Source organism: Branchiostoma belcheri, unplaced genomic scaffold (assembly GCF_001625305.1).
Source record: "Branchiostoma belcheri isolate BF01 breed outbred unplaced genomic scaffold, Haploidv18h27 scaffold3, whole genome shotgun sequence".
NCBI lineage: Eukaryota > Metazoa > Chordata > Leptocardii > Amphioxiformes > Branchiostomatidae > Branchiostoma > Branchiostoma belcheri.
Window position 1 is genome coordinate 2,901,660 of NW_017803909.1, and position 26,512 is coordinate 2,928,171.

A 26,512-nucleotide genomic window follows, 5' to 3' on the forward strand; every position below is an offset into this window, starting at 1 on the left:
CAAATTTTCCGTACAGAGGTGAGTTATATATCTCTTTAGTTAGAAAGATATCAGTTACCTTAATATTGGAACACTATATGTCATCGCAAGTAAAACATAATGTAATTTGTAAGCCAATAAGTTACAAAAATTATCTGTAAGTAACTAACTACAATGTACAAGCAATCTAAGTATTGACTTCCAATACACAAGTACCCCCTATAATGGTTTAGCAGAGTCCAAGGATCTTTACTTACTTCCGCGTGTAGCGATCAGTGGTGGTAGATGATGTGTTGGAGAGTTTTCGACAGTTACCATTGATGAGGGGTAAAACTGACTTTTCTCCCGGTATCTACAATTCTGATTGTTTCGAGGAGCACCACAGGACTGGGAAGGTGACCATGATTTTGAAATAATGACCATGAAATAATAAGGGGGGTAAAATCTAAACCTCCCTGGTCCAACTTTTTACTTTCACTTTTTGGGTTGTAATAACCATGGAGGTAGAATATTCACTTCTACCTCCTGTAATAACTAATATACCTAGTCAAGTGCCATTGCCTGTGTTTGGATTTTACTTCTTCGAATGTTGCACATTTAGGATCATGGACTTTTTAAGCCTTTTTGATGTCTCATGAAGTTGTAATCATGACATTCTTCTGTAAATATTAATTCGCTACACCCTAACGTTACATAGATGTTACAAAGTCATGAGTAGAGTATCAGTGATAATTTTGTCCTCACCATACAGCTAAAGTAAACAGACACTACATTTCATCAGATCTTCTCTGTAAAGACTGAAAATTGTCCTTGCTGCCCATGATCCAAAAGAAGTTTACTTTGTAGAATATTACATCATGACTGACATATTACAATACTCTATCTTCAGCAGAATGGACCCACAGAGCCGTTTCAGTGTGATAAGTAAAGACAAGCTGAAGATTTACGACAGTAGTCTCCTGGGAAGCGGAGGCTTCGGCTTCGTTGTAAAAGCCAAGCATGTTGACTGGAGCATGGATGTCGCAGTCAAGTGCATTTGCTCCAAGCAGACTATGACTGAAAAGTAAGTTTGTTTCTTTCATCAACAGAAACTCACAGTGGAATGAAAAATATCATTATCAGAAAACTGTATATTGACGTTATAAAGTACAATTTGTTATGAAAAGGATAATGACTACTACATGTACTTAGGAAGGAAATTTTGATGGTCTGACTCTGAGAGATGTGAATACTACTTTTTTTTCATCTGTCATTTTATGTGTTCAGAAACAAGTTGCCAAACTTTTTCAATGTGAACTCTTGTTTTTTAGGCAACAGAAAGATTTGTACCTTGAAGCAGAAAAACTGGAGGCTGCAAGATTCAGATACGTCATCCACTTCTATGGGATGTGTATTGAGCCTACATTCTACTGCCTCATCATGGATATGGCCGAGAATGGCAGTCTGAAGTCACTGTTGGGAGTAGACATCCCATGGGCACTCAGGTGGAGAATAGCCTTCGAGACGGCAATAGGGATGAACTACCTACACAACCTGGCACCCAGGATTCTGCACTGTGATCTCAAGTCTGAGAACATCTGCTTGGATGAAGAATATCACGTTAAGGTGATACTAGTAAAAACACTAATGATTATCATTGTGTAGGCCACCATTGTTAAATTCACCACAATGGAAGTTGTTGTAATTTTCAATGGTAACAGACAAAAGAACATGTTCATTACAGTAATTGTTTACCAATATTTCTCAGAAAGTTTTGGAACTACTTTGTTTATGTTTAGATTTTTGGTTTTAGATGTAGATTCTATTTCTTGTGCAGATTACAGATTTTGGACTTTCCAAGTGGAAGAGCATCACTGGTGCGACATCTATAGGTAATCAGGGTGAGGTGGGGGGCACAGCCACACACATTCCCCCAGAGTCCTGGGAAGATGTCAACTGTAAACCTGACACTCCTTGGGATGTTTACAGGTGTGTATCATCATCTTTCATTGTGGTCTGAATTTAGAATAGTTTATCTAGTTGTGTGTAACTTTCACGGAGGACATCATATTCATAACATTTAGTGTTGTTGTTTTTTCACACAAAAAGGACTTGATATTCTACCAGAAGGTATGTTTTGGTCTAAAGAAAGAAATTTAAGTTATGCCATGTAACTAGCATATTGTAGGACATATATCTTCTGCAGTAAACCTCATGTATGCTCCTTATTGCGTTTGACAAGAGCCATCTTTGCTCTGTTACAGCTATGGTATTGTCCTCTGGGAGATCCTGACAAGGAGACAACCATTTGAGCGTAAGTTTTTTCCTTTTTGTCTTTTCTAAGATAAAGAAGGCCAAGAAGGTTTCATTGCCAAAATCCCAAATGTACCAGATACTAGTACATGTATTGAATTTTTCATGCTGGTGTACCAATTCATTAAAGGTGTGTTTGTTATTCAGGTTCATTCAGTAGTAGACATTATGTGTCTTTCAGATGCACATAACTCAGCCCATATTGAGATTGCTGTGAGGGGAAACCAAAGGCCTGATCAGAAGCTGATTCCAACAGAACCCCAAGAATGTGCCGACTTCAGCCGCCTGATGAGGCAATGCTGGTCACAGAAGCCTGACGACAGACCTAGCTTCAAAGGTGCATCCCTAAACTATGATTGAAAATGCTGGCAAATACTTGCCTTAGGTTAATGCATGATAGAACACTTTCAACATTATACTGTGAGGTACATGTACATGTATACTTCATAGGTGAAAGACTTCAGCATACAATGTACTATCACTAATTGATTTGAGTTATTGTCACTTAATGTCTCATTACAGTTTCTTAGTACACACCACACATTATAGTTCATGTAGAAGACTTTGAAAAGTCCATCAGATGGCTTGATGTGCATTTTGTATGTGTATTGCTGCAGATTGTGTAGATAGAATAGACCCAATCTACCGTAACTACAAGCAAGAGGTTCCTGCTGCCATCGCTGCCTTACAGAGTGGTTCATCAAGCAATAATACAGCTGTAAGTACTGTAACAGTTCTCCTCCAATTGTCTAACATCTACATAATGTTGCTGAAACAGTAGATGTACATGTACAATGTATGTTACAAGATAACGTGAAGGCTCTATTTGTTTGGAGTTTTTTTTCCTGAAATGCGGATGATTGTCTGTTGCTGTTAATTTTCTACAGGGGTCGAGGTCGAGTGTGTCCTCCATACAGGGTAAACTAGGAGACCTGAAGCTGGAGGATGTGGTCAGACACTACACTGGTAGGGCGGCACCTCAACTTGATGAAGCTGTGCCCATCCAAGTACAGTCTGCACAGGGGGGTCAGCAACACCAGGTTCCGCAGTCTGCACAGGGGGGTCAGTACCAGCCAACCCAGGATCCCCAGGGGGGTCAGTACCAGCCAACACAGGATCCCCAGGGGGGTCAGTACCAGCCAACACAGGATCCCCAGGGGGGTCAGAAGTACCAGGCACCACCAGCAGGGGGAGCATGGGGAGGTGGTCAACCCCCGTGGGGCCACAATATTCCAGGTAATGGTCTCAACAAACAATTCTATCAGAAGACAAGTTTTGGTAATTTTTGCAACATGTAGTTATGCTGATAAATATAAGAAATTAGTGGAAATTTTAAGTGATAAAAATGGGATTTTTATAAAAAAAACAAGTAAAAAATAGTCTTGGTATTGTCACAGACATACATAAGTGAAGTTGTCATTTTTTTGTTCTTGAGCAAATGGTCTAATGTAACACATGTAGTAATTGAATATCTGTTGTTGTTTCCATGAAATGTATGCCCTGTAATTTTTCATGTCCATGAAAGAAGATAACTGACAGTACCGGTAACACTACATTTTTGTTGTACAGGTTTAGGTGCAGGAGCTAACTTCAATCTGCAGGACTGCCAGAATGTCATCATTGGGAACAATAATGTTATCACTGTCAACAATGCCCCAACCCAGCCTTCCAGTGCTAAAAGGAAAAACCCTCCAGCACAAAAAACCTCAGCACCTAAAGTTTCAGGTACATGTATGGTCATACATGCATGTAAAAGTGATAAAAGACACTTTTAACTATCATTCATCTCTTTTTTGTATTTTTGCCTTTGACAAATATCTGCTTTAACTTTTCAGCATGGTGTAAATGTACTACAAAGGGTAAATTCTTAAAATATAGATGTTCATGCCATCCTTTATTGTCAACTAAAAGCAGTGGTTGTTAGAAAGTCTTGTGCAAATTGTCATATAGCATGCATGCTGGCAATTTCATGACATTGTTGTCCTCATTTCTGAGTTCAAACTAAAGAAAGAAACAGGTAAATAGCATCATGCAAAATCTCATGAGAGTTGAGGGTTTCTTTAATTGCTTGTCCCTCCAGAACCAGGAAGACAAGTCACCAATAAGATGCTGCAGGTGGTTGCTTCCCACATCGGCAGGGACTGGAAAAAGCTGGCGCGTGAACTGGACATGACCGAACCACAGATTGATCAGGTTGGACACACATTATTGTGCTTCATGGTATTTCTATTATATTTCAGGCATCCAGAGCAGTTTTTATGGCTTGGAAATCCAATTTTTCAAAGCCAATATTCTAGTCATTTATCTACATACATGTACTGAGTTGAAGCCACACTATCCCAATGTATGTTGACCCTCAAAAGTCTCAAAATTCTGACAGAAAAAATGGTTACTGGAAGGGCCCTGGGCTGATTTTTAGGGTACCACCCAGAAAATAAAGGACTCATATTGGAAATGTTTCTGCAGTTTGAAATGTCCAAAGTATAAAATACTGACAATGTAATAATGTGTTAGCAGTATGTGTCAATATCATAAAGATTACCTTTATGATATATTATCAGTTTTGCTGCCCTGAAATCATATTGGATGCCTTTAAACTTACAGTAGTTCGGATCAAACCTTTTTTTCTTGAAAAATGACATCTTGTACTTGAACCTTGAAATTTGAGTTTGAAACTTTACTTCTGTACAGATACAATATGACTACCACCATGAGGGTCTGCAGGAAATCACCTACCAGATGATGATAAAGTGGAAACAACAGAACGGCAAGCGAGCCACAGTCGGCAAACTGGCACAGGCCTTCAGCAACATCGACAAAGGTTACCTTGCCAAGCATCTGTAGCACAGTCACAGTACAGATAACAGCAAAGTAAGTTTATGTAGTATGAATTGCAAACCTGCAGTATTGAGGTTTGCTGATAGGTGGTACCCATGACAAGGGTAACATTGCTGCCTTACCATCCATTTACTGTATTATAAGGCTGCTGGCGTTTTTGGGGAAGCAAGATGTGATATAGCATAATATTACATTTGTGTACTACGTCTTTCCAACAATATGTAGTACTACATATTTTTGAACTTCTTCAGACTAATTTAATGTTTGCCATTGACTGTCATAATTTTAAGTTTTCTCTCCATTGTTTTCTTGTATCAAAATTGCAAACAATCTGAGCCACATTGATGAGTCAAGGAAGGCCATAATTCGAGAGGAAAATTTTTTGTTTGTTTTGTGTACAAGATATAAATAGTTTGATTGTTACCAAGCACAGTTTGAAAAGACAAGAATGACTTTCCCAGCCTACTGTGGCATGGATGCTAGATTGAATCTCAATGACCCACGAAGCGCTCATGTTAGATTAAAACCATAAAACTAATTACCGGTGCAAGCAGTAACCAATGGTGTTTGACGAGCTCAGGATTGAGGTTGGATGGCACCATTTTTCATGTAAATGTGTGTTGAATAGGTACAGAGGGTACATAATAAACAGGGGAATGGGTTGTGCTCTAACTTGCAATTTTGCTGGTATACATGTATGGACCAGCAGTACATTATGGTACTCATATGTAAAGTTCCAATATTATATTGTAGAAAGTCATTTGCTCTGTCAATCAAATTAATGTCTGAAATTCAAAGAAATCTGTAATATGATACAAACATTGTATCATGGTTTCCTGATGGAATAAGTCACATACTACAGGATTTCAAGATGCTCTTGTGTATATGAATTTTAGAGATTTATGATAGATCACTCCAAAATTTTGAATAGCCTCACATAGTACATTAATCATTTATTTACAGCTAGAAAATGTATGTATTTGAATACTTGTATGAGTCGGAGCAATAGAAATAAAGAGGGGTTGGAAACAAGATGTAATGTAGTCTCGGCCCTCCTGCCATGCATATGCATGTGGTAGAATATTCTTCAATGTTATCACCAATCCTGGCACTATTCTTGCGACACCACAGCTCTTAGACTGTTTAACAGGTGGGCTGAATGATAAGGCATAAAATGAAGAACCTTTTAGTACATTATGTACCTTCATGTACATCTAGAAATACAGGTTATTAAGTGTGAAATACTGCTCATGATCAAAACGTATTGAAGCTTCACTTTAAAAATGTGCATCTAGAATATTCCCTGACTTTGAAGGGAAATTCTAATTTATGCTTATGAAAATTATGCACAGGTATATAAATTTGCCTGCCTTTTATAAGCTTTGTCCAGATGATTACGATGGCTTACATGAGACAATAAATGTCTGCCCATTTTAATAGATACTGGTGAGAGAACGGTTCCAGCCAATCCAATCCTTTCTGCTAGGTCATGGGTAAAGTTATGGCATGATAATCTACATGTATTGATTTTTGCACTACAAGGATGCGAGTTGTGGGTCATGGCCACACAGTGATCGTTAATCATTGGTTTTAGGTCAAGAATCATTTTGCCAATAACAGGAAAACACCTCATGTTACCATGTGGCCTCTGTACATTTGTACATCTGATGTGAAAGCATTTATTAACCATATTTTCATTGATCCTTTCCTTTTAATGCCAAACCAGAAATTTGCTTATTTTAGCTATTTTAGTGCATATAATTCTTCTAGTACATATATGATACTGTATAAGGATGAAATTGATGGTTTTCAGATATCATTTCATGCAAGCCACAGTGCTGTGCCATTGAGCCACTTCTTACCTTGACCTGTTTTTTTTTTGCATAGCAACAACACAGCCTGCCCAGCCCTGCCAATCACCCAGCCTACCTGCCATTTTTGGACTTTTCTTTTTAAGGCCTCAGACCAATCAGTCAAACCGTCAGGGAGATATTTGTACTCCCCAATCAGCTTTTAACCTACTTATGGTTCAGTCAGGGCTTTTGTAAAGCCATAGAAACTCGTTTACTGAAAAATTTGCTAGAAAGCATCAGGCCCCGATAGCAGTAAGTGACGTCTATAATCGAAATTGTTGTCTACGTGATCGCAGCCACAGTGATGTATAGTTAGGACGAACGATTGTGGAGGTAAAATGGCTTGCCGCGAGGTAGTCCAATCTGTATGCAGAGGCAGTTTTAGGGGTGGGCATTAATGTTTCATGGTGGTCGGTGCTTGGTAGAACAGCCAGGAGGCTACTTAGGCAGAATTGAGGGGAATGGTGCTGCATAGTTCATGGCAGGGTCAGGTAAAACCATGACCTACCAGGTGATTTTAGGGGCAAACCATTGCTCACAGAGTGGAACATCAAAGAAAGAAGAAAAGATGATGGACATTATATGTCAGAAAATAATCTTATATGAAGGACGTTAATTTTTTTTTTCTTTTATAAAAGTTGATTTCTGGTTGTCTGTTTTAATTGGATAAAAAATGAGCAACTGTTTCTAGTATGCCATTTCTATCACAGATGTGGGTCTCCATATATACCTTAGTTTGGCATAGATAAGACAGTGAGGGGCAAATCTCTCAGTCCCCATGCTGATATGTTGTTATGGCTATTTCTTATGTTTTGGCTCATTTCATTTTTCTCTAACTTGCTTCACCATATGACTTTAAAAACATGCCATGTACACCCAAAAGACAGAAAATGCCAAATTTATACCTCTATTTGGAGATTTACAAATCTCCTGTAGGTATCACATGCATGGGTTTAAAATTCTGGCTCCAGTCTACATGTTTTGCTGTACTGCTGTGCATATGTAACTGATAGTATATAACAGGTATGTTTCACTGAGCATGTCATGTAAACACAGTGTAGTGTTTAAGTCAGGATTTTGCAGTGAGCATTTGACCTTGTAGATATGCATCTACAGCCTAAACAAGGCTGAATTTTCAGCATGGAAGGTGATGGTAACTTCCAAACCCTGTCCTGCCCTTGATATTTGAAGAATTGACAGAGGTTAATTCTGACCTGTCAGCAAGAGACTGTAGAGTTGCTACATGTAACCTTACTGTTGCTTTTGAAAAGAAGTGGCACAGGTGTTTGCATTTGTGTTTGTCCAAAACATGGATACAGTTCTGTGATTTTTTTTCCTTTCCATTTCCTTCCTGCTGTTTCTGCATGGATGATACTGTTTTGAACACATCTTCCACAAATTCCATAGAAAACCTTATTTGTTTGTGTATGTCTGATAAAATGTCCTTGGTATAGTCTAAATAACCAGCCATGCTTGTTTGACATGCTAGTATTTCAGATTTTAACATTATACATGTGAATGATGATGTAAGATACTGGTAATACTGGCTATATGTTGTACAAACATGTGCAATACAGATATCATTGTCATTTTTTGATGACCAATTTTCCTCTGAAGCAGAGGTTCCCATTCTACATGTAGCCATATGGTACACTGGCGCTCAGAACATGCTTCCCCCTCTGTCTACTGGACACTCCCCATCAATGAACACTACTAAAGATTGCTGGAATCCCCCATGGACATTGGGCATTAATATGGATACCACCCAATGTAAGGCACTCTGCATAATAAATCAAATTGAGTGTTTTATTACATCAAGGCAGGCAGTAAAAACTCAAAATCTTTTTTAAAAAAGGTATGATTTTCTTGTTTAGTGTGTTATTCTCTCACATGCTATCTTCTGTTTGATTGTATTATTTTGTTTTCTTTCCCACTCTCGTGTATTTTTATATCATCTATCAACAGTTGGTCACTTAAGAGAACTGGTAAATGATGAATTTTTTTCAACAGTGTGTGTATTGTGGAAGAAATGTTCAGTTTTAAACAGTACCTGTATTAAATATAAACTGCCTTATTAGTATTCTAGTTGTGTCTTTAGCCAAGGGGCACTGCCAATTCCAAGACTTATTTCCATTTCTTGTTCACATGTGTGTAGCCAATAGTCAATGTATTTCATTATTTTTCCTCCATACAAAACTACAGTATAACATTATATATTTTAACAATAACGTGTCAGCCTTTTCCTTCTAGGAGATAAACAGGCATGAGGGGTAAAACTGGCCATGATGGTTGCAAATGTTTGAAATTTCACAGGTTCTGCATGACCAATTGGAACTCTTTGCATTCCTGACAGTCAATAATTCTAGTCTTTCCATTCACCTGTTGTTGGCCCCAAAGATATACAGACTTGCCAATTCACAGGGAAAACCTTCTGCCAGCAGAACAAGGCAATTTATGTTACACTTTTACCTCAAAGCCAGAACAATTAGTTTGAGTGAGAGCACGATTCCTCACCAGGTTTTCCAATAAAGATCTACCAATGATCCTCCTTTTAATCGCTAAATTCCCTGATAAGCAGATATTTGAGGCAAGGAATGTTATCAAAAGGTGACATGTACAACTGTAAGACACGTTTCTGATCAATTTTAAATTATCTGCGTAGAACACAAAGCCAGTTTGGTATTCACCAGGACTTACACTTGAATGTCAACTTGCCTCTCAGTGTGACAAATATTACAGTAGAACCGAAGTTATTAATTTAAAAGGGAGATCAGTATGTATTTGCCTGTTGCAAGTAATTTGTACGTTATGGCTTCTATGCAGGGACACTCAGACAATACATCTTTTTTACATATAAGGGCATACGGAAATAACAGATTGTTTAGTATCATCTTTATCCTGCAGAAATGCATGAGAGGTGCAGCTATATACATGGATGAATTTTTTATCAGTCTTTTTTCACGGACAGGATAAGGTTCATTTTGCATCTGCTACTGAAAAGGTTGTTTCAAATATGAGAAACATGCTAATACATTATTTTGGCCCGAGCTGGGTCATTTTGGCTAACAGAAATCTCCTGTCAGTGATGAATTGCCCCCATTTTCATCTTCAATCTGTCCATGTACAGCCCAGCCCACAGGCAATCAAATATCACAACATTAGAAGTCAGATCTTGTTTTGGCAGACGTACATTTGCTCTGCATATGAAATTTCGCATACACTTAATACTGGCATGTTAGATTGCCTGTCGCAAGCATGGTAAATAATGAGGTTTTGTAGAGAGGTACTGTATCACATTTAAACGTAATTAGCTTTACTCTTGGGGGACATGCAGTACTTACATGTCATGCAATGTAGGTATGTTATTGTCTCTTCATCGATACTAGTACAGTAAGATGAATTTTATCCACCATGGAATTTTGTCCTGCATGATACTAAAGGATTTCTCCACAAACCATGAAGTATGTTCAGACACGATCGTACAGTCAAGATATACAAGATGTGTCTCAAGAAAGAGCAAGTGTACAGATTGTCTTATTTCTTCCATTTCGAAATAAGTCCCAAAATATGCTGATGCATAAAGTTGTTTACAGCTATTGATGATTCACTGTGCTCTGTGGCATCTTACCTCAATAAAAGCTGATAAATTTTTGATAACCCTCTAAATTGATACAAGACACCAGACAAACCAGATTGTATGATAATTATGTGTAAGTACAATGCATAGGGCTAGGTAAGCCAGGATAATAGTAATATCTGTAAGTATTGTTCATTTTATAATTGCTTAATATTCAATCAGGATTTTTGTGCTTCATATGTTAAAGTGTCACTAATCATTGAGGCCACTGTATCTAGAGCTATAGTCACTGTTTATATCTCAATTCATTTTGGTTTTATCATCTTAGAAGTTACCTCAATAAAGAGAACTTACTGAGAACTAAGGAAGTCAACTGCAGTGGTCCAACATTAGAGTAACCTCTTGAATCTTGAAAAAAGTACCGTATCGCAAAATCCTGTTTACATGTTTATTATAATAATACAAAAATCCTGATTCATATGTCACAAACACAGCCAGAGTATTGGCACACAAAGCGACACTGTAGCAATTTACATGACTGATGTTGTCCCCCTGGTGCTTATGCTAATGATAAGATCATGATCCTCCCTCCCCATTTAGAATATTGTCTATCCACCCAGGGTGTCCACACCATGTGTCACAATGATTTGTTACAGTTGTTCCTTGAGAAGGGCCAGACTGCTCTGGGATTGAGAGCAGGGCAGCCTTTGTGTAGAACCAATCAATAACTTACTCAGTGTCCTGGGATTGAGATGAAGACATGTCTTGATATATCAGAAATTGAGTCTTAGGAATGTTAAAGAAACTAATGAAGTTTTTATATTTGTCCTTTGGATGGCTTCCCGTGCATTCAGGATAAAAATGATGTGGTTATAATGATTTTTAAGGTAATAAATGGAAAGTGGATAAAATAGCAGTGTGTTGCCTGTTCTATTGGAAAACCATTTGTTCCAGCTTGAATATGTCTGGACCAAATGGTTTTCTGTCCAGCGGTGTGAGCACAATAAAGTTTTGATAAATGGAGTGGATCCTCCTTGTCCCTGTGTACATTTGTACTATAGTAATGGTAAGAAATGACAGGATTTGGCAACTTTGACTATTCAGCACAATTTTATCGTAATAGACTTGAGTTATGACTTATTTCTGGAAGCTAGTTGGCCAATTAGATGTATTTTGGCACAACCACCATTTTCTTTTTTAGTTTTTTTTTTAGAGTTGCATCAATGTTGCATGTAGCACATAAGACAATATAAAGAAATTCACCACATATATTGGCTTGAAGATGATACATCAGTGTATTTATCAGCATCTTTGAGATTTATAGACTTACTGCAGTTGAAGGACAGGCAAGTTACTGCATCTTTGTTGTTGCCATCAGCATTTTCATTTTCATCAGAGTGATTCTGCCACTGCCTGGTGACAGGTTTAGGGTAGGAGAGGGTCTGGGTGAACCCTGGAGACTTCAGGAAATGTGAGTCAGTTTTCCCAGGCTCCATTAAGACAATGATAGTTATCTTTGTTTTTTTTAATCTCTTTCAGGTCATCACTGTCTATCTACCACATATACAAAGAAGAATTTTCCAGATAGGACGTTGAAATAGCCAACTTGTTCCTACCAACAGTATGACTACTCTTTCTAGTATTTTGTGCTAGCTGCTATCTCAATGGTGCACAAGTACACTATTGCTAGCAGGCTTCTCAGAAAAACACCATTGGCTAAGAGCAAAGTTTATTGCATATGCTGTGGGCTGTAATTTCGAACTGATAGAGAATATTTTTTCACTGACATTTGCAACAGAAGATTGCGAAGATATAACTTCCTGACAATTTAATCCAATGAGAAAGGTGATATATGAATAAGTCATTTACTGCGAGCTTTGATGGCACTCCGCAGGTTTTGTAAGAGCATCGTTCTTCAATACACTGTGATAAATGTAAATTAAGAGCTTTATGGCAATTTGGAACAGTGATTACCAGTAGGGTATGTATAATATGTCAGTTTCATTTTTAGATTTTTAGAGACAATAACATGCTAAAAAGTATTTTAGGCATTCTGGTAGCAATGGTAAGACAAGGCTCATGAGTTTGATAACAGGTCAGTTTTTCAGAGGAATATACATTTTGTATAATGGATGTTTGGCAATCAAGTTTTTTGGAACAGTCTCAAAATGTAGAAGACATATGTACATAAGATTACTGTTTTGGCAGCCATAAAACATGGGCTTCTGAAAAATTGCTTGGACAAGCAGTTCCGTCTGGTTTAGAGTCTCTTGGTGGGCTTGCAACCGAGCCTGGCCAATGGCAATGAAATAAAGAATAGATCAAACAATCATGAGTTTATCAACATCACAGTGAGGATCAGATATGTGCTACCATTATTGGGGGTAGCTGTATTGTCCTATTGACATGTCTGGAAGAAACATGTTTACAGTAATATTCTGTAAAGATAAGTGAAAATTCAATTGACTTCATTGGAAATTTTACCAAATATGCCAAAATCAATTCAGACAATGCCATCGGTAAATCAGAATCTGTATGCTGTGATCAATCAATCATGCAAAATTTCTACTTTTATGTATTGATTTTGAAATTCATAAAGGATTTCAGCTCACCCTAAAGACTGTGTAGAGTGATAACATCAAATAAGTTATATTTCAGGGATTGCATCTCTGACTCAGAACACTTTCCCCAGCCTGAGGTATTACCAAGGCATATAGGGTCATCTTGATTTAGATTCCCCAAAGAGTCCTCTCCATGGAAACCTGTGTTTTGATGTATGGAATGTTAGGAATTTTGGAGATTGGCAACGTTCCATAGATTTGTATCTTTCCCTTTGTCAGGAATAGTTGCTATGAGGAATGCCTACCTAATGCCCAAGTATGGTAATTACTTTTTCAAAGCTACTATTTAAAAAAATCTGTGCATCTAAAACCAAATTGAAGAAAATGTTTGAACATGGAGCTAAAAGACGTTTTGTTCCTCCATGGTTTGAAGTTTTCATCAAGGCTAACTAAAGTTTCTCAGTCATTGACCAACAACATTCCTTTTTACTTGTCACATGAGCCACATGAGTGTATATTGAAACAAATGTGTTTGGTGGAAAGATTTTCGACAAAAAAATTAGAGTAATATAAAGTCGGGGAAAGGAAACTGAAGTCATGAATGTGTAAAAAAAGTGAGACAAGACAGTAGTGTTACATACATACATACATACATGTACATGTATGCCATTTATTTATCACAGCAAATTAGGTGCTATCATAGACTGATATGAAGTAGCCATCTGGTATGCCTCACACATATGCAACCTTCCAACCCAGTGTCCATCCATCTAGGAAATGTATTGTTGTCAATCACATGTATTAATGACCAGATGACACTTTGGATTGGTTTGCCGATCTATCATGATCAAGTGTCATCCAAACAAAACAGTTTGACAGGGAGGGCAGCTAGTGTCCACTGCTATTGTATCTAATCAGCATCTCTGTGAAAGTCTGTGGATATCGGGGATCTGTTTTTCTGGGCCCTTTCCAGATAAGCATTTAGCCACAACAGATGTGGATTACTTTTGTACATTGTATCTGAGACAAAGACTAATTGATAAGGCTTTTGATGAAGCCTCCAAATCTACCGTTCTCATGCAAAATACTTTTGTATTGCAAAGCTGAAGAATAGGATCATCATTATAGGTAGTGCTTATCTTGGTAACAATAGAACTAATTCTTTTAACTAATTGCTGGACTGTGAAGTTATCATGAATATTTTATCCCAGGGAGTTCATCAATCACTAATTAAACTGCCTCCACTCATGGTACGTTGGCTAATGGACACTCCTCTGGCCAATGGATACTGCCTTGCTACCGTATGATCTGCTTGGAGATTACACCAATGGTGCTTTTGTAGTCTTGTACCAAGTCATTATTTGCTGAAATTATTTCTATGTAAACAATCATTTATTAGTACATGTAGTATAACAGTTGTGCTATTGTTACCCAAGCACATTCAGACACACATTCATATATATGGTCAGACAGAAGTCTAAATCCCTCCTGCTATAAAATTGCAACATGATTTAACGCAACACTAGTTACCATGGTAACAGACAGTCTGGTTCAGGTCATTGACCTTATTTGTTTGAAGAAGAAAAGGAAGCAGAAACAGCAAAAACATTATGTTTTCCTTTTTTAAGGTAAACATGAATTGTGTGCTGTCAAGAAGAGAATGCTAAATAGTGTGTAAATACTTGTGTTTACAAATATGTTCTCATTTTACCACTATTATGAATAATACCACTATTATGAATAATGAAATGTATATAATCGGTGAACACAAGTATGTCAAGTTTGTAAAGTACATCTTGCATGCCTACATAATAACGTTTGTTGGATCTTGTGATGCTAAACAGCTGTTTTTATTGAATGAAATAAAAATTTGCTGGATTTAGCTTGTTCATCTGCATAGACTCAATGATTACGTCTCAATTCCTTCCTTATACATTTGTATATGTAAATTTCTCCCCGTAATCATAGTAAGGCACTAAGGTGTCCATACGTACACCCTCAATCTTTGAAATAGATGTGTAGCTCAAAAAATTTAGAGTCAAATTTTATGTTGGAAGCAATAATTCAGTTTCCCAGAGATGATCCCAATTGATAACCCCAATTGATAACCCCAACATCCAGATGGAAATCGTGGACGTTCTAACCTGATTACAATAGCCTTCTTTGCAGGCGTTCCGTGGGCAAGTTTTCTGATATCGGAGGTAGGTCGCACATGCTTAGAACTCTGGCCGCCTTCCCTAGTACGTCTTCCCAGGGAAGGAACTACATAAGGCGACTAGGGTAGTTCTAAGCATAAGCGTGTGCGACCTACGTGCGATCAGAAAAGTTACCCCGAAACGCCTGCAAAGGAGGCTATATACATCCAGTCGTCATCCATCACTAACCACGCCCACTATCTGACCTGACACCGTATCAATCTCCCTTCTGGCTTTTTTCCGTCCTCTCGGATCCCCCAGACGAAAACTACTGGGATCATCATACACTGCCCGAAGATGTTACAGTTAAACTCAAGTGGCGTGACGGTCTGTGATAAGATGCTGACATGATCTTAAAAGTTCATCCTTGGGCTAACGTCCCAGGCCACAGTAGTGTCGTTTCTTACGGAATGTTTCTTACGCTGTTAACTTTGCCTCTGCTTGCCTGAAGTTTTTTTTGTTTTTTTCACCCATGTTGTAAATCGATGGTTGTATCTGAGACACAGAGTTACTGATGGCACAATGACAGACAGTTACGTTCCTGATGCGGAACGCTTCTATCCGCCTTACCATCTCCAGGGCTGACCGGGCCACTTCAGCGGCCGGAGACTGATCAATGTATAGGCTTCAGGCAAGGATGCATTCTTAATGGACAAACCTAAAAGATGCCGGGCTAGCGGAAAGCTTGTTTCTAACTGTCGGCTACAACTGTCATCTCCTCAGACGCACGGTTCGGGCAGGGTAATCTATCCGTGCAGGCGAAACCGGCAAAATAAGAACTTCGCAACTTCCTAGGCCTATCCTCAGCTTGCATACAGTATTCAATGGGAGTTAACGACATGTTTGCAGAGTTGCGTTAGTTCCCGAGCTACAACACATACGCGTCCTGCTGATTTTGATCCCGATGTAAAATATAACTTTGAATATCGATGAATAGGTTTAAGAATTGTTTTAGTGTTTACACTTCAAGTTTCATAGAGCAAATAGTGCTAGTTTAAAAGATGCGCGAGAAAAATTTGGAACTTCAATAGTCCTATGGATATTTTCGTTTAAGTTGAGTAGATTTTCCAATTTCCAGATGCCCTTTCAATCGTCATGTCGGATGATGGCTGGGGCAGAGTTGACGGCAGTAACCAGGCATGACCGACGGCATTCACGGCTGCTTCGATATGTACACAGAAACCGGCGCAGTCCATTGATCTTCCATTGATTGCCGAGCTGCCAGCATGGCACCAAGTATGTCAGGCATCCCTGCAGACCGACTTCTTGACAAGGTGCTAGGGAATAACACGCGGACGGTCAAAACAGCGCGAGGATCATAATAGCCAGCGGCTCTTGCTGTGGTATGGCGAGGCGTGTAGCGAGAACACTGCTCCTCTGACACATGACAAGCCAATAGAATACAAAAACAAAAGTATGGAACTTGAGGAAAAGCCTGTGCGGAAGAATGATATATAGAAACAGGAGAACCCTCAATATTGCTGTGGACTGCCCATTGCCAACCAGAAAGGAGATGAATTGTGCGCCCCCCTTAACATGTAGTGATCAATCCCTACGTGCATGACTCCTCAACCGACCAAGCCGACAGAAGATAGTAATATTTGGCTACTTGCTTTATTTGGCTACTTGCTTTCTGTGCATCAGTGTTTATCAATTAGGCGTATATATTTCTGAAGTCTACTTGCATACTTCACGCAACGTTCCGGCTTTTCGCGAACGAAGATGAATGTTTTCCGCAGGTCCCATATCGTTCTCCAGGGTCCTGCAGCTCTCTTATTACAAACGTGCACGCAATGAGCTATCACGTTTGTTTCTAATACCGTAGCCGATTGGTGATTATTCTTGTTTGTATTATTCATTCCATGATGTATTTTGTTGTTTTTGTAACGGCAATGAGTCTCGCTCAAGCAAATCCACGCGAAGGCCACCGTGTCAACCCTCCTCACTCAGGTGTAGGGACTAACACGGTCATCATAGTCGGAAAATCTGTATCTGTACATGAATCTGCATCTGTGCATGAATGTGTGTCTGTACATGAATCTGTATCTGATTGCAAATAAAGATCTCGAGTGATTGCCATAGCAGTCTCACTTTTAAGCCCTCCATTGCCGTGTACTGCTGAATGTGTTTTTGTGCAACCAGAGCGGTCCTGGCGATTTTGTATGCGCTTCACGTCCAGTCGGTGCAAGAGCTCTTTTATATCCCCACAGTAAATCGACAGAGCGGCATGATGAACAAAACCTCATCATAACAATCTTTACAGCACATGGTCCGGGGAAAGGTTTTACTGGCGGCATCCGACGATATGAAACACTGCGATAAATTAACCAAATGGTAACACAAGTTGTCTCTTTAGTATGTAATCCTGGGTGATTATAGCGTCCGAGAGGATTATTTATATTATTCATTACAAATCCGTACAGCAATACCATACGTGCTAGTCCTTACAGTTTAATATGACCGCAAGAAATCACAAGCAACCAACATAATGCAAGTCCCTATTTGGCGTGAAGATTTTTTTTCCAGAAAAATACTTGATTTAATGAGCTATTCTATCGTTGAAACGAACGGCTGGAAAGCAGACGACATATCGTGACAATATTCTGGACGGGTTGGTGCCCTGAATACTGGCCATTAAGGGATTCGTGTAATAGCACCGGCGCTCCCATACGCTTTGACCCAGGGGTCTCTGGGAATACACAAATCTTCCTTCGTCACATCAAATCAACGGGCCAGGCGCCTGATTATTCATGTCTGTTGCCTTTGCTTCTGTTTCGCCGAGCGGCGTACAGTCGGTCTGGTCTATGGTTCTCGTTTCAGAGAAGACTTCTAAAGCGACAAATCCAACAGCGCCTTTCAATCAGACTAATGGTGCAGTGATGGATATTATTGTACATGCTGACAGTAGCTTTGATGTGACATTACCGACAGTTTGCCGTGCACCTTTTAACTCTGATTGCTACCCCTGGCGCGACATAAATCAAATGTCTATTCAACTACAGTATTTTCTTGATCTTTCTTCTTTCGTTGAAAAACATACAACACAGCCTTGTAATTGCTAACCCATCACAGCAGCTTCGGTGTGGCGCCGGCGTTTTGGCATTGTGATTTTTTTTGGTTCAAACCTACAATTTCCTGTTTGTTGTTTTGTCCTAATTGCTACCATTTTATCGCGTCATTTTCCACTGAACGTTGGAAATACAAAAATGTATATGGCAATTTTAACACCCTTTTATGAACGGTAAAACAACCAGTGCAAAACAAAAAAGGCAATGTTAGAAGGCCGCTCGGAGTCTTCAGAGGCGAAACTCATGCCACCTGTTAATTAATACAGAGATACCTGTTGCCACGCCACAGACTTTGGGCAATTTCCTCGGGGAATGATTAGATTGTGTCCATATATCTTCTTCCTTTTCTTGGATACCGTCCAACAACCTGTATGCTGGGTATGGTCTATATGTCCGCCTGCATCCCCAATGTCATTTCATGGACGATCCCCTTCCTAAAATCGTATACATTACACCGAGCTTATTTCCATGCTGATTGTGTTATGCCGGTCACTCGGGAAGGTAAATTCCGTTAGTTTTGGTCTTATTGCCCTGGGGCTTTCGCGGAGTCCACAATCTGCCTATGCGTAATTAGGAATTCTACCCCCGGGTGTAGTCTCCGACGGAGGAAATTAAATTCCTGCATCACATTGTCATCTGAGCCCCGTGTTGTATTATGCACAACGACTCAAAAACATAAGTCGTCTCACGTATACTGCCCCATCCATATGTGTTGTGTAAATGGCTGAAAAAAGACAGTATGTTTCAATATAGACACGCACACGGATTTCTTTGTTATGAATACAAAATAAAAAGGAGCACTTTAATTAATTCACAGTACAGGTAAAAAAATTCCCTCTGGAATCAGGATGCGAGGGAAAATTTGTCATTCCACATTCATCGTTTGTTTCTGTAATGTGTAATATTGTCGAGCGTCTGAAATGTACAGTCTTCTCTGACTTAGCACACAGACATCTACGGCTAACTTGATGTTGAAAATTTTAAAAGCCATTCATTACCCATTGTTGGCATACACACTTTTTGACAATACAAAGGCTTTCACTGATTAAATGTCAATAGTGATTATTTTATACAGTTAAGTCGGTTGGCAAGATCCATAGCTGATGTAAGAAAAGTCGACGTACCAAAACCCCATATATATCGCTAAATCGTCGGGAATACGTGCCCTCTTTTTTGTCTAGTCTATATCAAGATTTTCCCCACATTCAAGATGGAAAAGACATTATCAAAGGCGTTCACCAGTGTCCATGTCGTGTAAATGACGATATAGGAAAGAGTAACTAGTACAGTACAAGAATTGGCCCTGTGCCTTAAACGGGGCCGCTGCAAAAATCCACTCAGATAAAAGGCCGTTCGATGCTGATCAAATTAGATCGGGCGCGCCAGACCACTTTCTGCAAGTGAAACCCTTGAGTAACAGGGAAGCCGGGAACATGTTGTTACTCTACTGACGGAGGCTGGCGAGTGAGAAACGTACACAGCCTTTCATCTAGAGGCCCTGCTTGGGAGTTTTCTGTACCCACAGTTGCCTTTTCTCCGCTAAAAGAGATGTTTTTCAAAAGGTGGACAATGAACAAAAGACACGGATTAACATGAGTGAAAAAATAATAATAGTCGATGTTGTTTTTGCTATGAAGAACGAAGTATAGATGGGAAAGTCTTATGACCATGGAATGACGGTTTGTTGAAGGTGGCCCCTCGACGTCAACTGCATCTCGGAGTTACAACATGACCTACTTTTTCAGGAAAAGCGGAATAAATTTCGCACCGAATCCAAGATGATGCTAAGCGGCAGTTTACGATCCGCCTACTCGTTTGGAATCTAGGATAAATTTGCCTTATGGAAGGAAATTGTTTCGTTTTTAAGAAGTCGTCATTTTGTGTAGCTCTGCGCCAAAACATAGCCTTGTACATACAGGCCAGGAGACAGTCCCTAATGATAAACATTATTTTCAGCCGTTTGATGGCAAGTTGTGAAAAACAAAACAATATTCAATTAAATTCTCCCCTGTGAAAATTGAAGTCGTTAATTGTCTACATAAATCAACTACGTCAATATTACGCACGAATTTTGTTAGCGCTATGAAAGAAGAGATTTACATTTACATGGGGCCCAGTGGGGTACCTGAACCTGAGAATGTATGCAAAATCAGGCAACAATATGTATTGCAACACTTTTGTTAAAGGTACAAAGTATCCATCTATTTTTTCAAAACCATTCGGAGTTCCCAACAATTGTCCAGGCTGAACATTGTTCCTCCCTTACTAAGAACATTCCCTTTGCTGGATTATGATAGATTAGGAAAACATGGCGCTAAGCATGTTCAACAAACTGAGCACAAGACGTCGCTCACATCTCGGTTGTAAACATAGAGAAAGTACCGCCATTTTTGCTTGTTGCTGCTTGCGTTGTCGGTATGTACAGGTTCAATTATCCGTGTTTGTCGTCAAGGTGTTCCGTGGCAGCCCAGTGAGCGCTACGGTGTGAAGGACCGCTGGTCCCGGGCAGGTATCGGCGAAGTTTGTCTACGTGCGCTGGACTTCCTCCGTGGCCGGTGCCTCGGCGTTGGCGGCGGGCTCTGCTGCTGCTGCGGCGGCTGCTGCAGGTTTCTTGGGAACTGGCAGCGTCCCTCCGAGCTGCTTGTATTCCTGGATCATCGCACAGCAAGGGTTGGTCAAATGGATGAGGAAGTTGGAGACGAAGTCGGCTGGTAGGCCTTCCTTCTCCTGGACCTTAGCGCGGACGTAGGCCCGGGAGTACGCCCCTGCCGGCTCGATGCAGGTCAGGGCACCGTAGAACAGGCAGTTTTCCCCGACGGCCTGAGCGTTCTTCCCCGCGACATAGCACGGGCAACAAAAGGTGAGCGCACAGATGCCGAAGTTGTCGAAGCAGGACAGCATGTGATGCTTCCAGCCGCTCATTCCGGACAGAGCGATCGCGTTGTCGGGTGTGTTAGACATGGTTTCGGCGTTGAAGGGTTCTTCCGAACGCAAAACAGGAGCAGTTCTCAAGAGGAGGAAGTAGCTGTTGTCGTTTGTGAAGCGAGCGGTGGGGCGGCGTCCCTTCCTGGGGCTGGCTGCGTCTCAAGTGACGCAGGGAGTGCGCTGATTTGAATAGCGGTGCGAGTCGAAATAAATAACGCTGGGGCAGGCTGGGAAGCATTGTGCTCCTCTTGAATATCAATAGCTTTGTGCGGCCTATTGGACCACATGGAACAACAAGCTTAAGGCAGGCAATAAAAATCATTGCCATGACGACGATTGGATGATTATTATTGTAAGTGATAACAGTAATCTTCATTACAATGCTTCTGAGTAAAACAGATGCTCAGATTTACAGGATGGGTGGAGGACGCGCGGGGCTACCCTCCAAGCAGAGGGGCTACCCTCCGAGCTCTGGGAACCCTGAAACTGATCGATGCGAGCGTGCGAATAAAAAAGGTTTTGCAAAAAAAAAAGAAGTTTCTTTCATCATGAAATCTACGTACGTGGTCGTGAAGGTTGAACAAATGACACAGTGTGGTATGGCGAATAATCTACTCTTCAAATTAGTTTCTTTACATTTTCGTCTTTTTCGGTTGATTTTGGAATTCTACGACATTGGTATCGTTTTCAAATATATTTTTTGCAACTTACGGTATATATTTGAAAATTGTGCAACGTTTTGTACGATTTACAATATGGTTGAAAACTTTGGGTTTTTTTTTAAACTGCCGAAAATTCGTGGATGTCATCCATATAATCAAATCAACATTGCCTTATGGCACATTAAGTACTACATGTAGTATACGTGTGTGTAGTTCTGATATTAGTCGCTAGAAGCGCGTTTGTGACAGAGGTTTGGGCTTCGGCTTATCTTTATATGCGTTTTTATCCGGCCTTATGATTTGTACCGGTATCCTGTTTTGCGCCCGAGATGTCCTTACCCATAACTGTTTGTGAGTACACCGATGTCTGTATGTAATCTGTCCAAGTTTATTGGCTTAGTATACACGTATCCGTCGGCATTTCACAAAACAAAAAGATTCTCAATGTTCTTACCAGTTAAATCCACTAGAAGCTACGCCAATGTAAACAGACCTACCGCTAAACATGTACTTGTACGCTATCATACATGAACACATACTGGGTACATATTATACGTCCATCATGTACCTACCATTCCTGACGTCACTTCCGCCGGATGTGCAGGTAGGAGTTGGTTTGTGTGACGTCACGAAGCCTCTAGATGGTTGTTATCACTTCCCTGTTCTTCTCCGCGATGTTTGAAAAGTTTTAAACTAAGGCCATGTTGATTTGATTATATGGATGACATCCGCGCGCGCATGAATTTTCGGCCGTTTCCAAAAAAAAAAGTTTTCAACCATACTGTAAATCGTACAAAACAGTTGCAAAATGAGCAAAAATATACCATAAGTTACAAAAAAAATTAATAAAAACTATACCAATGTCGTAGAATGCCAAAATCAAACGAAAAAAGACGAAATTGTAAAGAAATGAACTTGAAGACTAGATTATTCGCCAAACCACATTCTGTGCCATTTGCTCAACCCTCATGACCACGTAGATTTCATAATGAAAAGAACTTTTTTTTTTCAAAACTTTTTTTATTCGCACGCGCGCATCAGTTTTGGGGCTCCCGGAGGATGTCATCTATATAATCAAATCAACATGGCCTAAGAGGCAGATAAACAAAACATGAATCCGAGTGCATTTTTCATATGTCACTGATGTTCAAAAGGTCAAGTTCATGTTCAAAAGGTCAAGTTCAAGTTTATTTGATCACTCATCAGTCGCAGAACGAAAACAAGGTGATGACAAAGAAGTTCACTTGTAACAGGAATTTGCCGGAGACAAACTTGGTAGAAGCCCCGGCACCGCGTCAAGGTGTTGCCTCCATTGCCGAGGTAAATTTGGACGCCATCCTGACAACAACCACTCACAGTCCCGACAACATTACAACAACCACTCACAGTCCCGACAAAGTTACAACAAGGCAAGGAGTTTCACTCAGTTCAAAGTAAGTTTGTAATAAAAGATTACGACGGAATGTGTCACAATTAACGAAAGTGAACAGCCAGAAGCGATGAAGGCATGTTTTTATTTGTGCCCTGTCTTGCTATGTTTTATTTAAACTTTTCATCCCTGCCTGTCTAGATATTTTAATTGTCCTACTCTAAGAGTCTACAGTTTGGTTTCATTTGTTTGTTTGTTATACATTTAGACTGGCTATTTGTTTAGTCTTATTAAGCCTCATTCCTCCTTAGCTGTTCACTATCTTCAGAAACTAACTATTTTTCTTTGATACCGATTTGAACTGAGTTAACTCCATACATACAAACATTCAGAAAAAAGTTAAAACATTCTGGAACCATAAGCGGAAGTGTCAGGATGAGCGTCGGTTTGCCAATAATAATTGTGCGCCAATTTCCCATGGCAAAGCGCCTGGGACCAAAGTTATTTTAACATACAGTCCTAGTCTGTCTTACCCAACCCAACCCAGCCCATATACCGTCCTTGTCAACAAAAACGTAACAAATACATCAAAACCTTCATATGAACAGAATTATTAATTAACATTTGATAGAGAAAAAATGTACATGTGTTCCATGTTGGTCCTGATGTTGACCGGTGGTCTTCTTCCTGCAAAACACTTATTATTAAACGGTGGCCTCATATCAAACAAACAAAAACAAGAAGCAAGTAAACAAAAGGATATGTCAGCTGCGGCCTCCTGTAGTTTTTGGTTGGTTGTGGTCACCAGATTTACCTCCCTTCACCAGTCAGGCATCAGTCTTTAATGAGGTAGCTAACTGCTTCAGCTAGAAAGTCCAGTCTTCCAGCTGTATTGTAGGAAAAGAAAGAGCAAGAAGGTACATGTTAATGCCATATAACATGCCTTACAATTGTTCCTGCCCTGTACTGGGAAGGTAAATGAGAACATGTACTTTAAACTAGCAGCACTAAGCAACTTCATTTATCCGTGTTTTCTCATCCAGCCAGGCCTTCATAGCCACGGGAAGCAGGAAATATGTCAGTCTTTTGGGGGACGGTTTCGGAGTGCTTCGGAAGGTCCAGCATTCCAGCGGTGGATCTGTATGGTAAGGAAAGAAGGAAAAGGCACACGTTAATGTCAGATATGCATTAGGAGTACTACACAAATTCATTTAACCGTTTTTCTCGAACACTGCTACAGCCTGGTCTCCAGAGCCTTCCTGCGACCAACCAGTCTTTATGGAGGCGTCTTTGCGTTGTAGAAAATTCTCATTCAGTCGCCCAATACGTGGTGTAACTGCAGTGTCGGTAGAAATAAAAAAAATGTTACTACAAAGTATAAGTTTCAATAGACTACTACTATGTACCACAATGTACTCGTTATAATTATGATTAAACAGTGAATAAATAAATAACTTATCACAGATACAGGGGTTTCAAACCTCAGGTCTGGTTTACAAAACCAATTGTGTGTGCGAAGAAAAAGACAGTGAAAGATCACACAACACTTTAGATTTTGTATTGTAAAACACTTTATTAAGTGGACTAGTCATTGCTACGTACATAGTCAAGAAATACCATTCCATCAAATTCACACCTTTTAAACCTCAAAAGTAATCTACTAAGTATTTGTGTGTGCGAAGAAAAGACAATCAAAGATCATACAACACTTCAGATTTTGTATTGTAAACCACTTTATTAAGTGGACTAGTCATTACTTCATACACAGTCATGAAATACCGTTCCATAGATCCACACCTTTCAAACCTCAAAACTAATTTACTAAGTATTTGTGTGTGCAAAGAACAAAGAACGAGCAACACTTCAAATATTTGTATCGCAGAACACTTTTATTCAATGTACTCGTTACAATAACACAGTCAAGAAATAAGTACAGAAAAGAACACAATAAGTATAGCGTAAAGATATATATACATTCAGTAGAAAGATGCGATATAGACATGGGGGGGAGGCGCTAAAAAAAGGAGAAGCACTAACAAATTACACCCATAAGGCACCCGGGGGTTCGGTACGAGCCTAACAGACTTTATATAATTATTTACAAACTACTGCTTAACATGTATTACCCCAAAGCTACCCACCCTTCCCAGATGGGGCAAACAAAACGCAAAGCCATGGTTTGGGCCTAAAACCCCAGAACCTGAAACTACGTAAGCGAGTCAGACCCCCCTATTTATTAGGCATGGGGAAGAAAAGTATAGGTTAATAAATGGAATTCTAACTAAATTCCTAATTCGTATAATCCATCTAATTCCTTAGAGTAGGTCTTTCTATGGAATTCTATGGATTTTAGCGGTGTCAATTCACGTGGGTTCTAACTTCTAACACACATATAGACTTCTATCGTATTTGTGTACGTGTGTGCGAGTGCTTGCAAAAGAACGACACCGTGGTTGTAGTGTAACATTTTTGTGTGTTGTAAAATATCTTAATCAAACCGCGCTGCATGTGGGCATCGTAGTTGGAGTCTCCAGGGTTTTCGCGACTTATTTTTTTTATAAAACGAGTTAAAACTAGACAACGTTTATATCTATACCACGCACGTTTTACAGCTATAACAACGTCGCGAGATGCCCCTTTTCGTTGCTAACTGAGTAACTCAAAACTCACTTCCCAACGAAAAGCTGATTTGATGTGAACCTTGCTGTACAAGATTCACTTCCGCGCATGGCAAGCAATCAATATATATATATACAAGCATAAAACAATACCACGTGAAATGTCACCGCTAACATTCTACCCTACTGGCTACAACATTCAATGTTCACCCATCCAATTCCGAAGAATTCGTCTTGGGAATTCTATGGATGTTGACATGGCATGTGACATAACATATTCATACAACAAATCAAGAAACATTTTCGAATTACGGTGCACCGTTATACAACGTTAGCGCGCAAATTACAGTTATGCAACGCACGAATTATTACTAGTATAAATTGAACGCACGTGTTACGTCTATACAACGCACGCATCTTTTCTTTGGTAAGGCACAATTTTCTGCCTTCCCAACAGAAAGATTGTTGATGTAAGACTTGCTGTAGAGCATCTTTACATCCGCGCATCCCAAGCCAGCGCCAGTTGCGACATAAAAAGCAACTCTTTACACGAGGTAGGAAAATAAGAGAAACGC

General features: G+C 39.6%; 2 protein-coding genes across 5 annotated transcripts; one reads left to right on the forward strand and one right to left on the reverse strand.

Moving 5' to 3' along the window:
- The first annotated feature begins 241 nt into the window (after positions 1–241).
- LOC109473874 (receptor-interacting serine/threonine-protein kinase 4-like) lies at positions 242–13,561 on the forward strand. 4 transcript variants are annotated; one of them, XM_019774004.1, is made up of 13 exons: positions 242–374; positions 872–1,042; positions 1,290–1,584; positions 1,796–1,947; positions 2,223–2,272; positions 2,453–2,608; positions 2,889–2,989; positions 3,159–3,403; positions 3,440–3,507; positions 3,841–3,996; positions 4,352–4,464; positions 4,963–5,142; positions 6,997–7,824. In XM_019774004.1, the coding sequence occupies exons 2-12, from the start codon at positions 873–875 to the stop codon at positions 5,113–5,115; spliced, it is 1,659 nt and encodes a 552-aa protein (XP_019629563.1). In that variant the 5' UTR covers positions 242–374; position 872; the 3' UTR covers positions 5,116–5,142; positions 6,997–7,824. The 4 variants fall into 4 exon arrangements, with proteins under 4 accessions (XP_019629563.1, XP_019629561.1, XP_019629562.1 ...); XM_019774002.1 differs by lacking the exon at positions 6,997–7,824 and adding an exon at positions 12,079–13,561 and having other exon boundaries at positions 3,159–3,507; XM_019774003.1 differs by having other exon boundaries at positions 869–1,042; positions 3,159–3,507.
- Positions 13,562–19,135: 5,574 nt separating this feature from the next.
- On the reverse strand, positions 19,136–21,480 carry LOC109473975 (cell number regulator 3-like). Its single transcript, XM_019774167.1, has one exon. The coding sequence runs from the start codon at positions 21,322–21,324 to the stop codon at positions 20,890–20,892; it is 435 nt and encodes a 144-aa protein (XP_019629726.1). The 5' UTR covers positions 21,325–21,480; the 3' UTR covers positions 19,136–20,889.
- Positions 21,481–26,512: the final 5,032 nt, after the last annotated feature.